Here is a 24228-nt window from a genome sequence, read left to right on the forward strand (position 1 = left end):
AGCATACAAGCCTGTGTTTGGCAGTTTGTAAAAAAAATCATTACTACCAGATTAATGTTAAGAGCAACTGACATCAACCTACAATAGCAAGGCAGATGCAGACTGCACTGATTTTAGAATAATTAAAGTTCCTTTTTTAGATCTTGAATTAGACTATTTTTGGCACTTGCCAAATATTGAAAACCTTCCAATTGCAGGGTTTCAAGATTCTTTTTATATCAATGTGAGAGTTTGAGTACTTTGGCATATAAAACACCTTTGTGTTGATGGTAAAGGTGAAATCAAATTGAATACATTTGTTTTTCCTCTGTAGCTGCAAATGCATTCCATGGGCAACTAAGGAGAGAGGGAGTCCCATTTCTTTTTAATAGCAAACATTTATTTCATTCGTCAGACAAATCACAACTTCCTCATGTCAGCCCAGGAAAGATTGAAGGCCAAATGCAGCCAGCTCCAAAAATCTTTCCCAAAGTTTTTTCTTGTTCCATTTCCTGGAAGTGGTCATGAAGCTATGCTGATGTGCCACTCCATTTGCTTGCGAAGCCACTGTCTTGTTTCCCACGCCGACCAACAGAAGCTAATGATGTTTGCTAGTAAAACACTGTGGAACAATGGTCTAAAGCTTATATACAGAGGCATCCAACAACCACACTCACACACACGCATCTTTAAAAAAATGAAATAAAATAAATAAGCATCATCTTATCTTACTTATTGGAGTCACTGTCTGAAATATGCTGCCACATGTATTTTCTCTATCAAAGTAACAAATATTTATTTACAGTGGTACAAAGGTTAAACACTTGATTGACCAATCCATGGTAAGTATAAATCAAGGTACCAGCCAATGGCAAATAAAGTTATCATTTTAAAAAAGCCTTTAGTTTTGTATTAAATGACTGCAGAGACCACAACAGTTGAAATTATTTTAAGTTACCAGAATACAGGTATATATAAATCTTTGTGACCCTGTGAAAAATGTATATATATGTCAATATATGGCAGAATATCAAATACAAAATATAGGAATACATTCTACAAGATATACATAATATCACTTTTAAGAAAGTGGTGACAAATGACATAGTTTCTAACATCTGCATTATATTTTGACATTTATTTGAGATATATTCCTTCATTTTGGATTTTATATTTACACTATCACACCCTTAACAACTGATGTGTCACCTTTAATAAAACATTTTGGCACAGACTTTTAAAAATATATAGTAATGTCACGAAATCCTCAACTGAAAACATAAAAATAAGTCAAAGTATTGTCAATCAGCATGAAAATAATGGATCCATTCATGGTCTCTTATATAACCTTCCTATATTGTAGCAAAACATTATTTGTACATTCCTTTTTTGGCAAGCTTCAGTGAAAACCAATGGCAAATATACAACTCACACACTACACAGTATGATGACTGTTGCACTTATTGTAAACAATAATATTTCAGCACTTGAGTGAGAGATGATTGTGAGCGGTTTACTTTAAGTGCAACTTTGTAAATACAGAACAAGAAAGGACAACAAGGAATCTGCACTATAACACCCCCATGAAAAAGTTTAACCTTGTACAGAGACATAGGAGCAGAAATGTTAGGCATCCCTAAATTCCAGATGGAAAGAAGAGGACACAGATGATGGGCTCATTTGGCTGGTAACAATCGCTACCACTTTACCTTGCCATTTTACTGAACTGCAAAATCTACAAGAGTATTTCAGACTTTGCTTGTTCTGCTTCATGTACAAATGGCAGGTTGCACTTGAAAAAGACTGTGAGAGCAGAGCATTAGAGTTCAGAAGAATACAGAACACATACATATCTTTATGTAGTTCCTAGAGTATGGTGGATGACTCACTTGATTTTACAATATTACACTGTGCATGTGTGTGTGCATGAGTGTGTGAGTGCACGTGTGTGTAGCATGTGTAAAGTATGCATGTGTGAACATGCAACTCTGGACAAAGAAACAATTCGCATTGTACGTTCGTTGTCTTTCAATTTCAGAAAAAACTTGGGGCATTTAGAGTGCCACTATTTTCAAGTTCTTTTTTCTGACATTTTTCTACAACAAATTCAACTGACCAAGACAGACATAAGAATGTGTTAGAAAACTGTGTGCTGTGTACGAAAAAATGCTTGCTGTGTTGGAAAACAAAAACAAAAACAAAGGATTAAGAACATTGGAATAACTTGATGAAGAATTTGGGGTAATCATCCCAATGACTGAATCATCATAAATGCATAATGAATATAGAGTAACAAATACTGTACGTTCTTAATTGAGAATGACATGCAGTCTGTTTAGTATGCTCTTGCCCTCAAAATTGTATTTTGTTTGTTCTGATATAAATTCCTTTACATACAAATTGACATGGTGACAATCAATAAATAGTATAATATAAAGTATGTTAAACTAATTAACCTCTTCACAAGACAATTTCCATTTCAGATTCAAAAGCAAAATGAACAAATTATGCCTAGACCCATTGTTTAGTTAGGATTCCATAGAAGAACACACTACACTGCGTAAATAGAAATATCATATATACAAGTGTGAAGCTAAGCCAGTATTTTCTTTTACATTTTGCATTAGGCATTCATGTACCATAATACAATTGGAGAATATTGATGCAGTACTAGAAAGTCACATATGATAAAATAAGATAAAACTGTGGTATTGCATTGTACAAAATAAAATTGAAGGAAAAGTGGTTTTACAAATGCAATGCATTATTTTGACCTAGACTACAAAGCAGGCAATAGTTGTGTTCTGCCCAATGTGTTCACACTTAATTTGCAATCCAGGGAATGCATTTGATTTTGAATCTTGAGCATTCATTGCATTTCCAATCTTGGGAATGGATATATTTTAGAATAGTTATGTTAACACAACTGCACTTGGCTGCTGAAAAAATGCAGGGCATTTTGTTTGGGCAAATGTTCAGCATATTCCATATCAATGCATTGTTCAGAGATATCTATAGTACAGCAACCACAAAAGTGAAAAAAATATGCCATGTCCTTTTACCTGTAGCCCGTATTGTACTGATACAATCAGGTATGATGAATGATAAAATGTAAGCAATCTATAATATTTGGGTAATACGGTGAGGGGCACCATACCAGTATGGATACACAAAGTTATCAACTCAAAAGCCACACAGCAATCATATTATGTTGTATCCAGAAATTTTCTCTTGTGAATTAATATGTTCTGGTTAAAATATTTGTATCTACTTTATTCATTTAGTTCAAAACTAAATAGTAAAATTAATTCATAAATATTATTGTTCTTATACTATCAAATTTGACGTATTGACAAATTTCAATAAGGGTGGTGCTCTAGCTCACCAGGTGTTCAGTATAAATATTTACATTGAAAAAAATATATCTTTTTTTCAGAATAGTTTCAGTATGAAATTCTTTTTCACAGCACCTAAACACTGCCAGGAGAAGAGTGCCAAGCTGTGTGGCTGTAGAGAGGGTTGAAAGTTAAAGAAAGAGCACTGGACAAAAGTGAATTATTTAAAAAAAGCACACCTTCTCCTGCATGTTTCAAGGAATTTGGCACGATACGGAACCCTTCAGAGGTTTTTAGGTAGACCACGTTCAATTTTGGCTGAAACAAGCAAAAAAAAAAAAAAAAACCTTCAGAGAGCATCACAATAGATTGTGCTTTTGTGTTAGTATAAAAACTAATTAAAAACAAAATCAAATCATTGAGACATGCACAATACAGCTTCTGTAATAGAAAAAGCAGTATCTCAAAAAAGGTGAATGATGGATTGGCTTGTACTGTACTCTTCGAGAACTAAGGGGAGTTGGAGGGGTGTTTCCAAAGATGACAGGCTGCACAATTGGCTCTTTTTTGTAAATCCACAGATCAAGGCCACGTACAAAGGTAGTGGTTGGGGGAGTGAGGGGGCGGCTCACTCCTTGAAAACCGGACTCAGCGATGTCCCTTTGAAGAAGATGTTCCGGGTGTTGTCTGGGCTGGTGCCCCGGTCTGGGATGAGGATGATGTTTCCTTTCCTCCGGAGGGTGGAGTCCCGGCTGGATGCGATGGACAGGGTCTCGGAAGCGGCCTCGCTGCCCTCCACGGGGGTCACCCGGATGGTGGTGATCCCGTGCGGGTGGTGGTGGTGGTGGTGGAAGTGATGGTGGTGGTTGGAGCCCAGGTCCGGGCCGGAGCAGGGCCTTCTGCGCTCCATGGGGCCGGGCACAGGGATGGGGACGTAGGCGTCTTTCAGCGACTCGCAGCTCTCCGAATCCCGGTTCAGGTCATTGAGCTCGAAGGACTGCCGGAGGCTGGGCCTCTCCTGGGGCTTCCACTTCCAGGAGCCGCTCCCGTCGGTGGAGGGCGGCTGCACCACGGGCCGGCAGTGGCTGTTTTCCGGGTGCGCCTCCACCCGCACGATCCCGCCGGGCTCCTGGTCGGTCAGCGCCTTGTACCGGATGGACCCGGTGCAGCTGACCGTGCTCCCCTCCGAGCTCTTGGGGCTGCCTTGCAGGAGGCCCTGCTGCTTGGACATGGCGATGACCTGCATTATCCTGGGCTGGCTGTTGGCCCGGCACACCCCGCTCTTCTCCGCCACCTTCAGCCACTTGGAGCGGGCCGAGCCGCCCTTGGGCGAGGCGATGACGTTCTCCTGCGTCTCCTCGGGGATGTGGACCAGCTGGGAGGAGCCCGGGCGGGACTGGATGGAGACCCGGGCTCCGCCGACCATCCCGCTGGCGTTGTTGGGCATGAGAGGTATGCCGCCGGCCGTGGGAAGCTTGACGTACTGGCTGCCGGGCGGGTGGTGCTCGCCATTGACACCCACGCGGACGGGCTCCGAGTTGCAGCGCATCTCGATGCTCCTCTGCGGGGAGTGGCCAGCCTCCGTCTCCATCACCTGCAGGGACAGCTTGCGGCTCTCGTTCTTGGTCTTCCACTGCGAGAGCAGCTGCTTGGATCGGGTGGAGTCCATGGAGGCATGGATGCTGGCGTTGCGGCGGGATGGGACCTCTTCCACGGCCGGGGTGTGGGTCCTGGGCAGGGTGTTGCTGAAGGTCACCATGCTCTCCTTCCCCATCGGGCTGCGGGGGCTGAGTATCTCCACATCGGCGCTGGCTCGCTTCAGGTTGCCCATGCTAGCGTCGCGCGGGTTGCGGGTGAGGGTGGCGTTAGCGTGCGGGGGCAGGCCGTCCGGCCCGCCTCCGCCCCCGTTCTTGACCTGGAGGTGGCGTCCCACCTCCTGGCTGAGGTCTGTCAGCGAACGGATGGGGTCTCGGACCGGAACCTGCTGGATCGAGGTGTCCTCACTGGGTTGGAAGTTGCCTACAGCATACAGGCCCTGAGGGGTGGGGGAGAAAAACAAAAAACAAGGTGACACATGGCCGCTTCCTTTCATTACAGCATTCATTAACAGGATTACGAATTTGTGCTTGCTCACCTTCCCTTTGGGTTCCCTTTGGGAACAGCAAGGCAATACATTACATCTCACCTCTCATTTCACATTAAGAATTACAAGTAAAAAGCTAAAAATATTATATCTTCTTGGGACGATGGGAGGGGAGAAAGAACAGACAGTGCTGTCAAAACTCTCTTGTTTATGCAAATCAAACGTATATTTACAGGAAATGACCCTGTTTCCTTCAGAGTAAAAAGGCTACTAGTATACTAAAGTAATCTGAAATGACTCCACTGACATTCAGGGTGAGAGAGAGGCACTTCTTTATAGTCTATTGCAGCTCTGAACAGCTATTGGACTAAGTTCACTGTAGGTGTCAGTGGGTCAGTGAAAAAGGAGCCATCAGTCTGTGTTACTGTCTGGGGAATTACGGAATATAAGCACTGCCAGAGGGATGCTCATGGATGGAAGTACTCTTGTGTGAAAGAAAGGGCATGTGTAGGAGGGACAGGGAATGAATGCGTGGGTTCTGTGCCGATCCATTTCATTTTGTCTTACACAACTATTACTCTTTTAAACGACAAGGAACAAGGTAAATGTATTCTGACATATTGTACACTCACTGAGCACTTTATTAGAAACACCTGTACACCTACTTATTCATGTGATCTAATCAGCTAATCGCGTGGCAGCAGTCCAATGCATAAAATCATGCAGATACGGGTCAGGGGCTTCGGGTAATGTTCACATCAACCATCAGAATGGGGACAAACCTCTATGTGGATAGGCTACAGCAGCAGAAGACTTAATAAGTCAAATAATAAGTCTAATAAATACCGAAGTGCTCACTGAGTGTGTATTGAAGTCTACCCTTTCTACCTCATGAAGTGTAAAGTCTGAAATACTGTTTAATTTCTGTTTGAATATCTGAATTTTATGTATTTTTCCATGTAATGACAATTCATTCTGATTCACTGCTATGCAACGCCCCCACACAATCACAAAATGACATACAGTATGTTGAATTTCGTTTAGATATACTGCAGGTTTCATAGAGGTCTGCAAGCATCCATCTCATTCTAAATGTACTATATCCAAGCAGGACATAAGGACATGCATTTGAAGTTAATGCAAACTCTACAGCACTAGAGTTTATTTGTACAGCAAAAAGGGATGTACACTTGCAATTGCATTGAAAGACATACATATCGTCCAAATGCCATTTCAAGGAATAATACATTATCAGTGCACTGTAAATGAATTGCTAATACAACGACATCATTTCAGTTAAATAATGTGTGCATAAAATAATACTTACTAAATAGACGGCTACCCCGCCTCCTATGAGGAAGCCACAGTAGACGTCTATGGCGTGGTTTTTGAACTGGATGATGCGAGTCAGTCCGCAGATGATGGCACATATGATGAAGGAGAAGACCAGCAGGGGTTTCAGCAGCTTGGTAGAGTCCGTCAGGGTAGCGTTGAAGTACATCTGTGAACACACATTCAGTTCTTTCCCATAAACGCGGCCTTTCAGCTAACGGAGCTCCCTCACTCCCAATGTGTGTTTTAGATCTGTTTGAAATGGATGTGAAATTCACCACACAGTCTACCTTGGTGTACATTGTACTGTATGTAGCGCATTTGCTTGTGGTGTGGGAAACACATAGGATCACTCGAGCAGTTTATGTTTGCACAGCATTTCAGCAGTACTTTGTAAGAATATAACAAATGCAGTACTTAATTTGGACTCCAAATGCGTTCATACTTTGCTAAAACTCTGGGTTTATTCCAGCTGTCTGTGCTGCACTTAAGTTGGACTTAAGAAAACTGTACTGTGAAAATGAATGCAGAAAGCATGTTATTTTTGTGCCAAGTGTAATGAAGTTTGATGAAACTGTTTCAGTGGGGAAGCGTACGGAGGGTATTACTTACAGAGACATACACGGCCGCAAAGGCTGCCAGGGTTGCATGCTGGGATGGAAAAGACTTCCTGTGAAGAACACAAAAATAATCACCCTCCAACACAACGACTCTCTCCACTATAATCACTACGTCCAATAGTCACTCTCCGACACAATTGCTTACACAGACAATCATTTTCTCCAGCACAACTGAGTCTCTAACAATAGCTCTGCAACACATTCACTCTTCAGGAAAATAACTCCCCAACACAACTGCACAGTTGCTCACCTACACGACTGCAGTCTACACAATCACTCTCCCACACACTCTCCAGTGGTAACTCACTGACTCTGTCACTCACCCACTCAATGAGTGTCCAACACAATCAATCACAATTGAGTTTTGAACACAGTGAATTTCCAACACAGTCACTCTCCAACTCAAGCTTGAAACAGCTGGTAGCTGGCTGACCAGTTCAGACCAGCTTCCAGCTTGACATGGTATGTTTTGAAATGCTCAGACTCAAGCTACCAGCACTAGCTAGTTCACCAGGTCATGCCCAGCAAGACCAACTTAATGACCAGCTTGGCCATGCTGGTTGATCAGCTCACACCCAGCTAGACCAGTTTGAGCAGCTCAATTTTCAAGCTGGTCAAGCTGGCATAGCTTGATATTGAAGTGCATGAAAACCAGAGCCTCCGTAATAACATTTAGCTTATAACATATTCCATAGGCATGTAACAGACACTGATCCAGAGGAACAAGCAAAAGTATATGCATACAGGTTAGCCGACAAACAGTGCTAATTCTACGTATTCATGGCAACTGATATGAAGTGCAAGCAGAAAGTAGTGATTGTAGTATTATTAGGAAGCAAATTGGTTAGAGATATCGCTTTAAATTTAGCATAGACCTTGTTAGTAAATGTTCAGAGTTCAGTGTTAGTCGAGGCAAGGTGCAGTTTAAATGGGTATGCTTTTGGTGTGTAACAGATAAGGGCAGCACCTCAGTCCACTACTTGGGGCCAGGGTAGATAACAGACATGATTAAGGACCCCTTTAGGGACAGTGAAGCAACGAATGGATGAGGCAAGAGTGGGAGGTTTGACAATATACAGAAGAAAAGGTGGAGCTGGTCCCTCTGGCTGCAAAATAGACCAGGGCAAGATAGAGATATTTAATTCAAGCCACCACCACCAACCAGGAGAGATGAGGAGAGGTGTTACGTATTTTGGCCGATTGTAGATGAGACAAGCAGCAGCATTCGTAACTATTCTTTATCATTAATTCATTATCTTGTACCTTCAATTATTGAAAAAGATGAAGTGTAGTGACAGAATGTGCTTTGGCTTCACTACACTCACCAGAAACGTTTATTTTAATTAATATTGACAGTGACAATGCGCATTTACAATCATTCGACCTCATAGCCACTCTTCAACACAATCAGTCTCCAACACAGTTACTCTGAAACCAACACAATAAGTTTCTAACACAGTCACTCTCCAACACAATCAGTCTACCACATAACCACTCTCCAACACAATCAGTCTACCATATAACCACTTTCCAACACAATCAGTCTACCACATAATCACTCTCCAACACAATCAGTCTTCCACATAACCACTCTCCAACACAATCAGTCTACCACATAACCTCTCTCCAACACAATCAGTCTACCACATAACCACTCTCCAACACAATCAGACTACCACATAACCACTCTCCAACACAATCAGACTACCGCATAATCACTCTCCAACACAATCAGTCTTCCACATAACCACTCTCCAACACAATCAGTCTCCAACAGTTACTCTGAAACCAACACAGTCAGTTTCTAACACAGTCACTGTCCAACACAATCAGTTTACCACATAACCACTCTCCAACACAGTCAGTCTCCAACACAGTTACTCTGAAACCAACACAATCAGTTTCTAACACTGTCACTCTCCAACACAATCAGTCTACCACATAACCACTCCCCAACATAATCAGTCTACCACATAACCTCTCTCCAACACAATCAGTCTACCACATAACCTCTCTCCAACACAATCAGTCTACCACATAACCACTCTCCAACACAATCAGACTACCACATAACCACTCTCCAACACAATCAGACTACCACATAATCACTCTCCAACACAATCAGTCTTCCACATAACCACTCTCCAACACAATCAGTCTCCAACACAGTTACTCTGAAACCAACACAGTCAGTTTCTAACACAGTCACTCTCCAACAAAATCAGTCTACCACATAATCACTCTCCAACACAATCAGTCTACCACATAACCACTCTCCAACACAGTCAGTCTCCAACACAGTTACTCTGAAACCAACACAATCAGTTTCTAACACAGTCACTCTCCAACACAATCAGTCTACCACATAACCACTCTCCAACACAATCAGTCTCCAACACAGTTACTCTGAAACCAACACAATAAGTTTCTAACACAGTCACTCTCCAACACAATCAGTCTACCACATAACCACTCTCCAACACAATCAGTCTACCATATACCCACTTTCCAATACAATCATTCTACCACATAATCAATCTCCAACACAATCAGTCTACCACATAACCACTCCCCAACACAATCAGTCTACCACATAACCTCTCTCCAACACAATCAGTCTACCACATAACCACTCTCCAACACTCTCCATGGAAAGTAAATCGTCACAGACACTTGGGCCATATTTTTATCCACAGTCTATGTTTAGGAGAAAACAGATGGCCTGAAATTTCTGTAGGTATACGAAGGCCTGGATTCAATCTAACAGCAATGCGGGTTGACTAAGTTTAAAAGACAAGATCAAGCAAATATTTTGTATTTTCTGTTACTTGCACAATGTCACTGAGTTAACCAAAAAAACTTCATGTAAGAAACAAACACAGGCTAAGATGCAGCAGACTTGCGGTTGCAATTTGTTGCAGTTGCACAACGAGGACCGGGGTTCGATTCCCGGTCCTGCCAAAAGCCAAGTTTGGCTGGCTCTTGTGGACTTGGCAGGGTTAGTGGATCGCCGTGCACAACAGCACCCCAGGCACCTTGGAATCACGGTCACGAATATGAGACGAGACGGCTTGAAGAAGGCGTGTTGCTCTCCTTCGGGCCGCCGAGGGACGGGGTGTGGCGGTGTATCCCCCAGCTAACACTAATTGGATTAGATGGGGTACAACTGTCAACCAAATTGGGAGAAAAAGGGAAAAATCTGAAATAAATGTATTAAAAAAAAAGTCTTGTTTCAGTCTTCGTATGCACGTTCGGCATCAAGTTCTTTTTTATTTGCTCTTTCTGCACCTTTTGTACTGTGAAGTGTAAAACTGTTAGTGGAAAAATGTGTTAACTCAGCGCAGCATGTTCGTATGGAAGTGTGTAGGTGTCAGCCTACAGTATTTATTTCATGCCGGTCTTTCCACACAGCCATTTCATAAGTGGTCTCGAGCTCAGCTTTGTGTGGGCTTATGGGAGTGTCATTTTCAATTTTTGATTCAGCTTACTCTGTTTCCAGGCTCCTGATGGACATACTTGAGTGATTCAACTGCTTTCCGCATTTTAGCTGGACACCGAATGACAATCGCTCATTCAATAAACAGATACCGTAGCTCATGAGGCGAAGAAGGCTAAGTCATTGTTTCCTTCATTACCACGGTGCTTAAATGACACAAAATACCACATGAGCCTGCCCACTTCGCTGTGACTGACCTGCCCGCGTTGAGGACAGCCGGATCGGCTCCAGAGCAGATGTCCTCCATGATGAAGGTGTTCTCATCGCAGGAGGTGTTGAGCGTGGTGTAGTTGGGCTTGCAGACGGTGAGGAAGTAGGGCGCGTGGTAGCCGGTCGACAGCTGGATGATGTCGGTGATGAGGGCGGTGGCACAGAGTCCGAATATGTGAACCCCTGACAGGGATATTAGGGAAAAGCACACAGGAATCACAAAAAGTAAAGCTTTTTACCCATGAAGCTGACATTCTAATCTGATTAATTTTATCAATGTACATCAGGGGTACGTTACTAGTTTTCTGACAGCTCTATAAACTGTGCAGACCTGATTTACTCCTGTATTTGAAAACTACTAAATCTTTAGGATACACTTGCAGTCAAATATCAGATACGGTTAAGTGAATTAAATAATTAAGAGCAGAAGAAATCCTGAAATGGATTGGCCTTTTGCGGTGCACGCCTGAATATACATGAATGAGTACGGGCTGTTACACACTTCTTATCAATATTCATGTTTTTATGTGCTTTACCTGTAATGAAGCACAAACAACTCTGTGGGATTCTATGGATAAGTATAAATGCATTGCTTTCACATAACAGAGACATGATACATGATAAACGCTAAGCTGGTCCAGTGATCCGTACTAAGGCTACGTAAGAATAAAATCACAAATATTCAAATGTTATTTTCTATTGCAGGCTGTTTTCAAATGCAAGGTCTGTGAAATAGTCTCATTCTGAGATGGCAAGCCGGCACCTCAGCTTACCATATGATTTGTTCACATAGTATAGCTGCTTAGAGAGTTTTCACTGGCTGGCTGTTTAAGCACCCAGTAAGCACCGCCTCCTGTTTCTCACTTCCTGAAAATTCACTCATGTTTGCTGCCAGGAAACTACTTAGCTAGACTCTCGATAAATAACACAAATATAACTGTTGTCAAGTTAGATTTAATGGCCTACGGTTTTCAGTTTGCTTACGAAAGTAATTGGCCAGAAAACACATTGGGTTTGGTGAGCTGTCCTTTATTATCAATCATGGAAGATCAAGTGAAGTAGCCTGTCGGAATTCAAAAGGAGTATCTGTGCTGTACGGCATTGACAAGAAAATACTGGAAGCTTTGTGGCCAACTCGCACCGTTTTTTGCAAGCATTTCATAGGAATGGATACAGGATTGAAGCCAACGCAAACTAACATCATGGTCTAATGGTAGAAATGATGGTTTGTTTTCTGTAACCTCTTGCCTTAAACTATAAAGAAACAGTTTCACTGAAATGATGGGCTGGTTTCACAGAGACAGATTAAGTTTGACATATACTCACTACAAATCGTGTTATTATATTTCTGCGCATAAAATAGTACTGATGATTCTGCCTTTAAAGAGTGGTGACTCTGCCTTTATGTCCGTAATTTGTATGATATTTAATTTTAATAAATGTTATAATGGAAAATTGCTCAGGTATGGTAGTTGAGTTCAACCCTCCAGTCGATGTTCTTTGGCAGACACTGTTCTGAATTTAAATCCCCCAATCATGTGCTGACAGTACTTTTCTATGTTCGCTTTATCCTGTCAAATGCATGATAGACTAAAGCAGAAGTAACGCTTCAACCTTTCTGGAATTTTCTGCCGACGCTTCAGGTGCACCAATGTTTCCAAATATATCCTGACTGGTTACATCGCTCAACCAAATTTACATTTTACATTTTGTCATTTGGCAGACACTTTTAATCCAAAGCAATTTACAAGTGCATAGGTTCTTCTACAAGTTAAAGCAACACATCCATAACTAATATTTGTATTTATTTGCGACACCTGGCCTATATTTATCTATTTGTCTATACATTTTATATAACTACCACAATTCGTTGACCTCGGATTTGCCAATGTGGTATGCCATTTGACATTTTGTCATTTGACAAAATAAAAAGTAGCCTAGAACAAAGTAATATTTTCTACGTGAGAGAGAGAGAAAAAAGCAGACATATGAGCCACAATTCCAGTACTATTCCAGTACACATTTCCATTCAGGTGAGCTGCATTGATAATACATCACCAATCTTCCTTTAAAATGTCTTTTAAAACCGAAAATGCAAGAAGAAATGTAGAGAATTTTGTATTATTTACTGTAGCTGGCCTTGGATAAACAGGCCCCCACACTTATGCAGGCTCCAGGCAGGTTATGAAAGGTTAGGTATTCTCAGACAGATTCTTCTCCCAAGAAACCAAGGTCCCAGCAACTGTTTCCGCCCACTCCCATCACAGCCATTACAGGCAGAAAATCCCCCAGAGAGTGTCCACTGCAGTCTGATCCCACATGCCTACAGCGACCCCCTGACTGATATCCAGGCAGGTTTGATATGTTATGCAGCTCTGTATTAAATTAACACCCACCAACTGACCACTCTGAACCCTGAGTGAAATCCCATACAATCAGCTCCATCTAACCGTGTTGTGGGTAATTACTCTCTTTTTCAATGAACAGAATGGAGCGGTTCTTCAATTTCTCATGTTGCGGTGTGAAGTTCATCTCCCTAAGTTTGAGTTTGATGTACCACGCACTGAGAAGGAAAAAACCCAGAAAAATACATTTCTTGACCATGTAAAACTTTTCAGTTTCGTTTCGAGACAAGATTCGACCATCAACACTCCAGAGATGCATTACAAATATCAACCTACCTACAAACCTGACGGCTCGGCGGATGTAGGAGTTGAAGTTGCAGCCAGCTGCATTGATGTTGGCCTCCGCACCCCCTCCTCCTCCGATTCTTCTCCTGGTTAGGCAGCAGTACAGAATCCCTTCTCCAATCATTATCTGCAGACAGATCAGACACACCAGGCATGAGGAGTTTATGGTTCCTGGGACTGGGAAAATGGACCTTCTCATCTGTGGATCAATGTATGGAAATGGACAAAACTTGTATGTAATGTACCGTAAACCTTTTTACAGAGGTTCTTTTTCAAATATAGTATTTACTGGCTTCATCCAGAAAAATGAATCTGAGGCTCCACCTCCTCTATAACATGACCGAGCAGTGAGGAGTGACAGTGAGGGAGCTTGTCTTGTTTCCAGAAGGTTCCAGGTGAATATGTTTCCATGGCACCAAGTTCTGCCAAGTACTTAGCTTGGAACTTAATAAAAACAAATTCAGTAAATACAAAGGTACACAAATAAATGAATTAAGAGCAACATCTTAAAACTTAGCTTTGGCTTGAGCAAATTAATACTATGTAACTTTTGACTATGAAGATGGCGAAGATGACGGGATTGAGTCTTGAGAATCTGGCTTGGCTGAGAGACCAAATGAGACCTGAGCCCATGGAACTGGTCCCACGGCGCACCAGCTTGTGCTGATTAAATCTCTCTGCTGCAGGGGGACGGCTGGCAGAAACCGCGGGGCCACATGAACGCGGGCTCTCGACCTGGATTTCCATCTGACGGCTTAAAAGCTGCCCAAAATACAATGGGAATGTAGAGCAGGGGATGGGGCATGTGGTGAGAGTAAAGCCGCACAATGTGAGACTACTGCTACATCAAAGGCAACCATGGTGCCCCATGCTTTCCCAGCCATGTATTTTTTCCTAATGTACAGGTAAACGGAAGCAGTGATGGAAGTGTATTATTGTGTGGCAGTCGGATTCAGTGACAATGTTAAGCTCTTATGGTTCTTTCTAGAACCATATTTAGGGGTATCCTGTGGTTTAGGACCCATTGGAGAGTCATGAGAGAGGCTGAGGTAGGTACCAACTAAAAAGGTGCATACATACTTTGCATTAATATTCACACAAAATAAAAAAACTGCACTGGAGCACTAGCAAGTGTAGTTGCTAGCTACAAATGCGAAAAACTTTTTATTTCCATATTTAAAGATAAGTGAACTTCAACTTTAATAAGGGGTGGATTGCAGGATATGTATATGATAATTAATTGTGTCATGTGCTCAAAAGGTTTGGGACTGTCTGCACTTGATGTTGCTATGAAGCAATTATAAAATGTTTTCTCTATGATCTTTCTAAGAAACATGTATAGGACTGCCTAGGCTGCTCTGGGGCTTACTTTGGCGCCAAGTTCAGCCTGGGGCATTATAAATATTTGATTTGTATAGTTTATCTTTACCTACTCCCTTTCAATTGCACACTCATAACATGCACAATACGCACCTTACCAGGAAGGCCTTATAATTCATCCTCGACTCCAACTGAATAGATTTTATTGCTAACACTTATAATACGCCGTGAGACCATTCAGAATTGTGTCTGGTACATATATTTGATATCTTCTGTACTCATAAAGGACAATTGGGTTAGTGCACTGGCAGTACCACTGTAGACTAGGCTATATGCTGGCCTTTGCACATCTGATGAAATCCCCTGTGGATTGGGAGTGAATTAAACTGGTGCAACGCAGGCCCATTCAAGGCAATCAAATTTAATTGGAACAGAAGAAAAAGTTAATGAATTGCCTGGGAGAAGGAGGAATAGTCACTCACTGCAATATTGCACAATTACTCACTTAATACAGGTGAGGTTAGAATATGAATGATCTATGGATTGCACTCAACTGAGTAAGCAGCAGATTTTTTAGATGTACTTTTTTACCACCTATAGGAATTCAGGTCAAACTTGGCATTCAGGAACAAATGCTGGACAAAACACCACAGGGATTTGAACAGTTCAAATTGGAAAGGGTAGAGCAGCAGTCTAAACTTTAAACACAGCGAGGAGTTTAAGTAAGAATGGTTTCCTCACCATTTTCTTGAATGGCGAAAGTCATTTTGCGTGTGGTGAATGTCATAAGCCACGATGTGAAACATCTGAATCATCTTCGGAATTTGCCAGCACGCTGCGGCAGCAAGAACTGGAGTATTATCCAATGTGTATGTGTGTGAGACGCCTGCGTGGAATTTTATATGGAGGCTACAAAGCTCATAAACATGATACCCCTGGGCAACAGCCTCATAAAAGCAGAAATGAAAACAAGAGGTGAAAAAAGGACATTTGTATTTCCCGATGGTCAGCAAACTGGCAGCGGGCCGGACACATCCTAAATGGAAGGGTAGTGGATTTATTTGTGACCTGACAGTCAAGGACCGGGTCGCCCACCTGCCCCCTGGTGACAGGCCTATGCCAGCCGAAGGCTAGCCGAGTCCGATCAGACCTGACAGTTATGAGGCGGACTGCAGCGGCGCTGGCAGTGCCGGGGAAACAAAAGCCCAGCGGGTTGCTAGGAAACCCTGGAAGCGTGTTTCCGCGGATATAGACTAAAAATGTTTTGCCAGGCGGTTCATGGAGCTCTGGAGAATCATTTCTGCGAAAAGCACTGCACAAACCTGGCGAAAATAGCTGATGCAGAGCCGATAATGAGTTTAGCACTTTCCAGAGGTATGCTTATGAAATGAACAAAAGGATGTCAGAACAAGAAGGGCTGGGCTATCTGCAAGAGGGGTGAGGCTAATGAATGAGTCCTTTCTATATGCCCCAGAAACTCAGAATAGCTTGTTGGTATACGTATCTTTAGTATATCAACTCAAAATAACATTCATATACAGTGCCCCCCATGTTTGGACAAAGACCCATCATTTATTTATTTGCAATTTGCCTCTGTACTCCAGATAATAAATAAATAAATGATGGGTCTTTGCCCAAATGTTATGGAGGGCACAGTGCATTTCACTGAGGCTCTGGTTAGTGGCATCAAAAGTGATATCCTGGAGGGAGAATCTGCTGATTCAAGTTACTGCAATTTCTCTCAGCTGTTTGTTATACTTTTGCAAGTATTACAGCAGCACCATTGCAGCTTTAATTTTTTAGATCATTAGTTTAGATCTAAATTCATACAAGTGACAAACTGGTGGAGATTTAGATTGATAGACAGAGTGGTGCCTTCATATAGCACCTACCTGGGTGATGCAATGGCAGCCATTTTGCACCACAATGCTCACCATCCATCAGGTGGAGAGAAAGAGAACATTCTCTTTAGCCAATTCATGTTTTGTGGCTGAAACAATCAGGAGCACACGGGAGCTTCAAGAAGTTTGTGTAGGAAACTCTTCCCACCACTACCGTCACAGTGACTTACCGTGACAGCAGGTCCAGAGAAGGCCAGGCTGAACAGCATGAGGAATGGCACCACCTCATGCATGGGCTCGATGTAGGGCATGCTCAGGCTGCGGTCATTGCAGCTGTAGCCCGAGCGCACAGGCTTGAACACATCCGTCAGCTCCAGGAAGTACAGGCTGACCACTGACGACGCCAGGATCGGGAGCTGCAGCCGGGAAAGAAAACGACAGGAAAGTCCTGAGGTAAACACTGGGCTCCTGAGTAAGTCACCCGTGTACAACGATGAGAATTCCCCAAATGTCCGTTACATTGAATACATTTTTTTATCATTCTGTCTTGTGACTATGGGAGTGCAACAGTGTTTTTGGACCCAAACAGGTTTGCCAGTTCAAAGACTGGGTGGAGCACTACAGAACCAAAAATACTCAACCCAGGATTGCTCCAATCAATATCCTTTTCATACAGCAGTGTGCATCCTCATTTGACATCAGTCAAATTGACCTCCCCCCTTCAAAGATTCCCCCAAAGATCCATTTCACTTGTGTATACATCATATTGCAGAAGCTAGTGCTGCTCTAACTTCTGTTCAAGCTTGTCTTTAAAATAACCCTCATATAAAAAGATATGTTCTTAAATCACTTAAATCTCTTAAAACAAGTGATTTTCTCTGATTTAGATTTGTTTCTTTCGCAGTCTACCCAATCAGGTAGCAGTTGTCCCTTGTTCCATCTCTAAACACACAACCACATTGGCCATCTATCAGACGGAACCCACCTACAGTATATACTGTATTATAATGGACATCTTCATTTAGGAACATTGCCTGAACATTGCCTGAAGGCGGGTTTGTTGAATCCGATGTGGCACACTCAGACGTGGCCCTTCATTTGAAGAAAAATTATAAGAATATGAAAATGTTCTTGCATGAGGCCCAATGCCGAAACTGCTATCTTACCCAAAACATAGGCTTCTGCTAAGCAAAACAATAATATAACTACAGTATAATACAAACCTCCTGGGCAGCACCTGATTGAAAGCAATAATTATGAAACCAAAAGTATCACTCCATCATAAGCAGGCGAATTGTGGCCCAGGGGCCATATTTCAGCCTCATATAGAACGTAATGCAATGTAAATGCAACGTACACACTGAAGAAACATATTTATTTCAATTCAAGTATTCTGGTGCCTGCTGCAAATACCAGTGAGGATTTTCACTGAGCCTCAACTAATCCTGTGTAGATCCAAAAACATGCATTTACCATGTATTATATCGCAAGTGAATTTATATACATATTTAGTGCTTTGCAAAGGTGCATGCAGATTGTTTCTTTACAGTGACCTGGGATGAGATAAAAATTTTCCTAGAAGATGGAGCAAATAATGAAAATGACCAAAATGGAGGAAGATGGTCCTGAATCAGCGTCAAGGCAACAGTATACTTATGGCATGTGATTGGGAAGGCCCGGTATAAGTGAATGAGGAACACTGTGCTACCTCGCTTACAGGCTTATCATAGACTATAACCGATATGTATACTTTAAAAAGGACTTGCTGCCATCCTATATTGATTGAATCATAGTTCTCTATGGTGTTTCCATGACCCTGACTGTGCGGATTTTAAAACACAAGACACGTGTGACCTAGCATGACATTCAAAGAGACAGCATTGGCTAACAGCAAACGTATTCAAATAGCTGCTTGTTCTCAATTCAAAACATGGACGGAAACTGGGGTAAACCCTGGACCAAAGCTTTGTTCAGTGCAAGTTGACATTGTGTGCCTGTGTGCCTGCATCAACAGCACTCTTTCATGTCATGCTTTGCTTTGATGTGCTGATGAACCGAAACGGAAGTGAATTGAAATTAAACTAATACTATATGTTTGTTCATCACATTGCCTGTGGTTTAGATGTGTAAGCTACATGAGCAAAAATTGTAGCTAAACAAAACCATATAAACTAAAAGATTCACTCCTCAGAACCATCCAATAATGATGGATGATTAAGAAATACATCATATATCTTCAACCATTGAAATACTTTATGCTACATCTGCAAAAGGAACAGTAGAGGTTGCATTAATGCCAGATTATTTTACCATCAAAAAAAGTGTCAAAATGCAGGAAGAAAATAGGTGCTACATTCGGAAAACACAGGTATATGACATTCAATTCACATTAGCACTGTTTTTGTTTAGCACATCGGTTTGTCATATTTTGTCATTTAATTAATGTCTCAAAGCTTCAAAGCTCTAAAAATAAAAAGTCTCTAACTGAACAGTTATTCTGAACAAAATTTTTATTTTGTTTTGATGTACAGTGAAGGCAATTATTTGGACAGTGACACAATTGTAAAGGGCAGTAATTCCTACACGGTGCACTCAATATGGATGTACTGTACATCCACTCAAATTAAGACTGACAGTCTGGACTTTAATTTGCAGGTATTTACATCAACATGGAGTGAATCATGTAGGAATGACAGCCCTTTAAAAAGGTGACCCCACTGAATATTCATATTATTTATTACATAGCTCCCAAGTCTCACATATCAGGCTCACACATTCAGGACCTGTCTCAAGCAGAAGCAGCCAAAATGCTCGATTTACAGCATCTTAGATAACAAGTTTAGTAGCTAAAGTAGGACAAAATGTTATGTTCCTTCTTAACTGTGTGGTCAAAGCCCAGATAACAGGCAAGTGTTTTGCCGAGTCAGTTGTATTATGCAAGGCTCTGAGTTTCCCATTTCCCTGCTACAGTTTCCGCCTTACAGCTAGGCAATTAGGTTTAAGTGTTCTGAGAGCCGGGTATCCTCAGAGATAGGTCTTGCTGGAGATTGCATTTTCCTCCCTACTACCTCTCTAACAGATGGTTGAGGATGCCAGAGTTTGAAGAGCAAAGTTCTAATAGAAATTCAAAATTAAGGGATTTGATGATACAGTGAAATATTCACAACTGAAAATATAACATTGATCACATCATATCATATTGTTTATGTCAATGAATGTGAAAATGTGAAATGTAGTTACAATGTCAAAATATATCCATTATTTAAAAATACTTTCATTTTTATACAAGCATACCCTGCAGAAGGTTAATAGTTGAATACAGTTGTAACATTCAGTTGACTTCATATAGTAAAACTCAGAAAATATTAAATATTTATAATGTTCATATGTATTTCAGATACACAAGTGAATAAACATATATACAATGAAGTTCAGGGGAGATTAAGCACACAGTGTTTGCAGGACAATAAACTCAAAGTAGGTATCTACAGTGTAAATCTACATGGTTATGCCTCAGGCAGTAAAAAATTCCAACATTTCAACATACATATTTTTTCAGCAGAGGGCACCCCCAGTAATTCATATGTACTGTATACACTCAGTGAGCACTTTAGTTGGTATGTTTTAGACTTACTAAGTTTTCTGCTGCTGTAGCCTATCCACTTAGAGGTTTGTGTTGTATGTCCAGAGATGCTTTTCTGCATACCATTGTTGTAATGCATGGTTATTTGCGTTACTGTTACATCCCTGTCAGCTTCGACCAGTCTGGACCTTCTCCATTGACCTCATCAACAAGAAGGCGTTTCCGTCCACAGAACAGCCACTCACTGTTTTTCGCATCATTCTGAGTAAACTCTAGAGACTATTGTGCGTGAAAATCCCAGGAGATCAGCAGTTACGGAAATACTCAAACCTGGCACCAACAATCATGCCAAGGTTGAAATCACTGAGATCACATTTCTTCCCCATTTTAATGGTTGATGTGAAAATTAACTGGAGCTCCTGACCCGTTTCTGCATGATTTTTTACATTGCACTACCGACACATGATTGGCTGATTAGATAATCTCATGAATATGTAGGTGTACAGGTGTCCTAATAAGGGCATGATAAGGGCATGAACTCCAGTCCTAGGTGTGAAACTGCATTGAACTGATGCCTGCATCAAGGTTTGATGCTTTAGCCATGCTCCACCTACTGTAAATTTAAGGGTATAATATTAGAGTGGGCCTATGATTGAATGTGATTGATGTTCACCATTGGTTTTCGCAGGAGGACGTCTGGGGCTATAAATGTGGGCCTGCTGAGCTGCCCAGAGTATATGTTTCTGGTGTGGAATTAGCAGTAATTAAGCATTTCATTTCTAAAGGGCACTCTGCCTAGAAACACAGCGTGGGAATTGAAATGCCACTGTGCCAATCAACCTTCCGCACTTTACTATTTGCTACTCCACTTTTACTATGACGCTAGCTATTTTCTATCACTTCTAATACTGTCACATTTACAAGAGCAACAGTATTACTCTTGTTATTTTTAATAATAACATCAATACCACTGCTGTTGCCATGTGTATAGTACACTTACTACCACTACAACTACAACTGTTACTGCTATTACATTTAGTACTACCATCTCCACTGCAGCAATGCTATGATTACACAGCTTCTACTACCACAACTGCTACTACAAATACTATAACTAATAATGAATACAAGTATAATCTGTATCTGCTCTTGAGGAGGTATAATAAAAAGGCAAAAATGTACCGTATGATAACATCATATGGTCCGCAATTTTATTCTCCCAAAGACATTCAAATATTAATGTTATGCAATCCTGAGAGGTTGCAAATTGCAGGTACTGTAGGTATATGTGATACAAGGCCAAGAGCGCCCAGCTATAAAAACACACGTGGCTTTTAATCGCAATCACACCTCAAATCTGTTAGTTTTTTTTACAAGTAAAATGAGGTTCAGGCCCATTTATTCGCAGATTTATGAAACCTTCAGAACATCCAACAACAGTCTCAGTGTCATACACAGAATAACTCAAAATAAAAGCTTTTAATTTTCCCATGTTCAGCATCTGATTTGTATTCCAGAAGTTTTCGATTTGTGCATGGTCTGAGCTTCATGTGAAGTAATACTGTAATGAGCTATGACCTCAGGACAGATGCACTGGTTTGTACGGAATCTGCCCCTGATTTGGTTCCTTCAAGGCCCTAGGTGGCCTCTCTGCACCAGATAACTCCAGCAGCTCCCATGAGCTTCAGACGGTTGACCAAAATATACTAGGTCAGCCGTGTCACCTCTGAGCAGAGGACTTCAGATAATAAGCTGCTACTTGCTTTGACTGCCCTCCCTGTGATCAATCAGTGTACTTTTGGAACACATGTTTGATTTAAAAAGATCCAATTGTAGACTAATTTAGCTTACTGTAAACTTTGGTAAAACATCAGTGTTTCCCCGTCAAATCTCTGTACCAGCTACATAAACAAATGCTTATGTTATGAACAGCTAAAAATCCACATGATCTTCTGAATGTCTTTCAGCACACGCAGTCGTATTATCATATAAAACAGAATATTTAATTGCAAACTTCAGTCCAATACACAGAGGGTCTCCTATTTAAACATCAATGACTGCACAAACACCACATGCCAGTAAACTATAAATAGTATTTACAAAACTACCCTGTCTTTATTGAGGAATGTGACAGATTTGCGGTTACATTGGGCTGAAGTAGCTGTGCCCACCTATTATGGATTCTTCCTTATGCCTTGTCTTTTATTCTGATGTAGACTACAGGCTGTAATTTAAGCCTGAAAAGGACACCTACACACAAAGCCCTGAATGGGAGAAACTGCTTGGTGGAAAATTACATTAAAATGACTCAATATTTGGCCATTGCCAGTCTGTGGAACAGACATGTAGGATGATGTTTAGTTGGGTTCCCCATTCCCTCATGCCCTCTGCTCTCCCCACCTTGTCATCTCCTTGGGCAATTGTGCCTGAGGTCCCAGAGTTGTCCAAGCTTCTACCTCTTAGTGTAGTAAAGCCACTTTCAGCTAGCGAGAACAGAAGTTTACCGTAAATCCTCAAATTGTGGCCGGGGTCTTTTATTTACACAAAGCAGGCCTTTATTTGGGGCAGGCTTGTATTCGAGGCAGGCCTTTATTTCTTATTAGGCTTCTGTTGTAGAATTTTATTCTTAGAAATAAAGTAAAAGGCTAAACTTAAAGTGGGCCAACACTGTTCAACACTTCCTGTAACCGTTCAGAAACGCAACTTGAGTAGCTAAACCATTAATAAAAGCCAAATCAGATGCGTCTTCATAAAATACCAACTTGCCAGACATGCCTTCATGAACAATAACAAATTAGCGTAGATAACAGCAAGTTAAGGATCTTTTTTTCCTAAAGTGCGTTTTATTGTGAGACATACGTTTCGTTTGGAGCGATAGGCTATCAAAAAATTTTCACTTTGGTTTGGGATTTAATTTACTTTTGGACTGTTTGATTCAAGTGCTAAATGTTGGGACTGATGGGCACTGAAATCTGGGGGGTATTTGATGGTTCACTGTTAAGTTTTATGTAGTTGAAAGAGTGTTGGGATTTCCACCCGTCGTGTTTATTGCGAGTCAAGGCAGCCGCTTTCATTCATTCATTGAACGTGCGCTGTGCTGTAAATACATGGAAACCTTATTGCGTAGCCAAGTAGCCTAAATTGAGTTAATTTTTAATTTTGCCTGATTTACTTTTTATTAAATTCGTAGGCTGGAATGCCTCATGGCAACAATTGTGTTTAAATGTATACTGCTTCAGCTTTTGGCAAGCTACTCAGAAGGGGGCGGCAAGCGACTGGTAGCTTGAGAGCAACGTGTTGGAGACCCATGGTGTAGGACAACGACTTTTCATTGGCAACAGTATTAAACCAACCAACAATATAAAATATTAAGAAGAGCTCTTTATTTCAGTTAGTTGAAATCGAAACAATGTCTTCTAGTGCTCATGGACTGATAGCCCTACTGGTAGGCAATATTACCCCGGCTTGTATTTGGGGGCCGGCCTTTATTTGTCTGAATCGACCACGCCCCCGGCTATTATCTGAGGCCCGGCTTCAAATAGAATGCCGGACACACTGTAGATGCTTCCTGTAGATGCTTATCTGCCTCTTATAGAAATACAATTCCAGCCTTCCCCTTGCCACACTCACAGACTCAGAAGTTGCATGGTTGAACACTGTTTTTTTTTCTAAGCTCACATATTGCATGTCCGGCCACGTCCAGTTTGGTAGAAATGTTTGTTAAGTAAATTATTAAATA

At 41.4% G+C, this 24228-nt stretch overlaps 1 protein-coding gene across 2 annotated transcripts in view; it reads right to left on the reverse strand.

Annotated features, from left to right (window-relative positions):
• Positions 1–357: 357 nt before the first annotated feature.
• plppr4a (phospholipid phosphatase related 4a) overlaps positions 358–24228 on the reverse strand; it is a 29620-nt gene continuing 5749 nt past the window's right edge. Inside the window, exons 2-7 of one of the 2 annotated variants that reach the window (XM_061242458.1) lie at positions 17137–17322; positions 13737–13872; positions 11043–11238; positions 7342–7399; positions 6725–6898; positions 358–5349 (exon numbers count right to left, since the gene is read on the reverse strand). In XM_061242458.1, coding sequence (XP_061098442.1) covers positions 3943–5349; positions 6725–6898; positions 7342–7399; positions 11043–11238; positions 13737–13872; positions 17137–17322 — 2157 coding nt within the window. In that variant the 3' untranslated portion in view covers positions 358–3942. The remainder of the gene's footprint in view (positions 5350–6724; positions 6899–7341; positions 7400–11042; positions 11239–13736; positions 13873–17136; positions 17323–24228) is intronic. The other variant, XM_061242459.1, reaches the window with a different exon arrangement.

Source organism: Conger conger, chromosome 5 (genome assembly GCF_963514075.1).
Source record: "Conger conger chromosome 5, fConCon1.1, whole genome shotgun sequence".
Classification (NCBI taxonomy): Eukaryota; Metazoa; Chordata; class Actinopteri; order Anguilliformes; family Congridae; genus Conger; species Conger conger.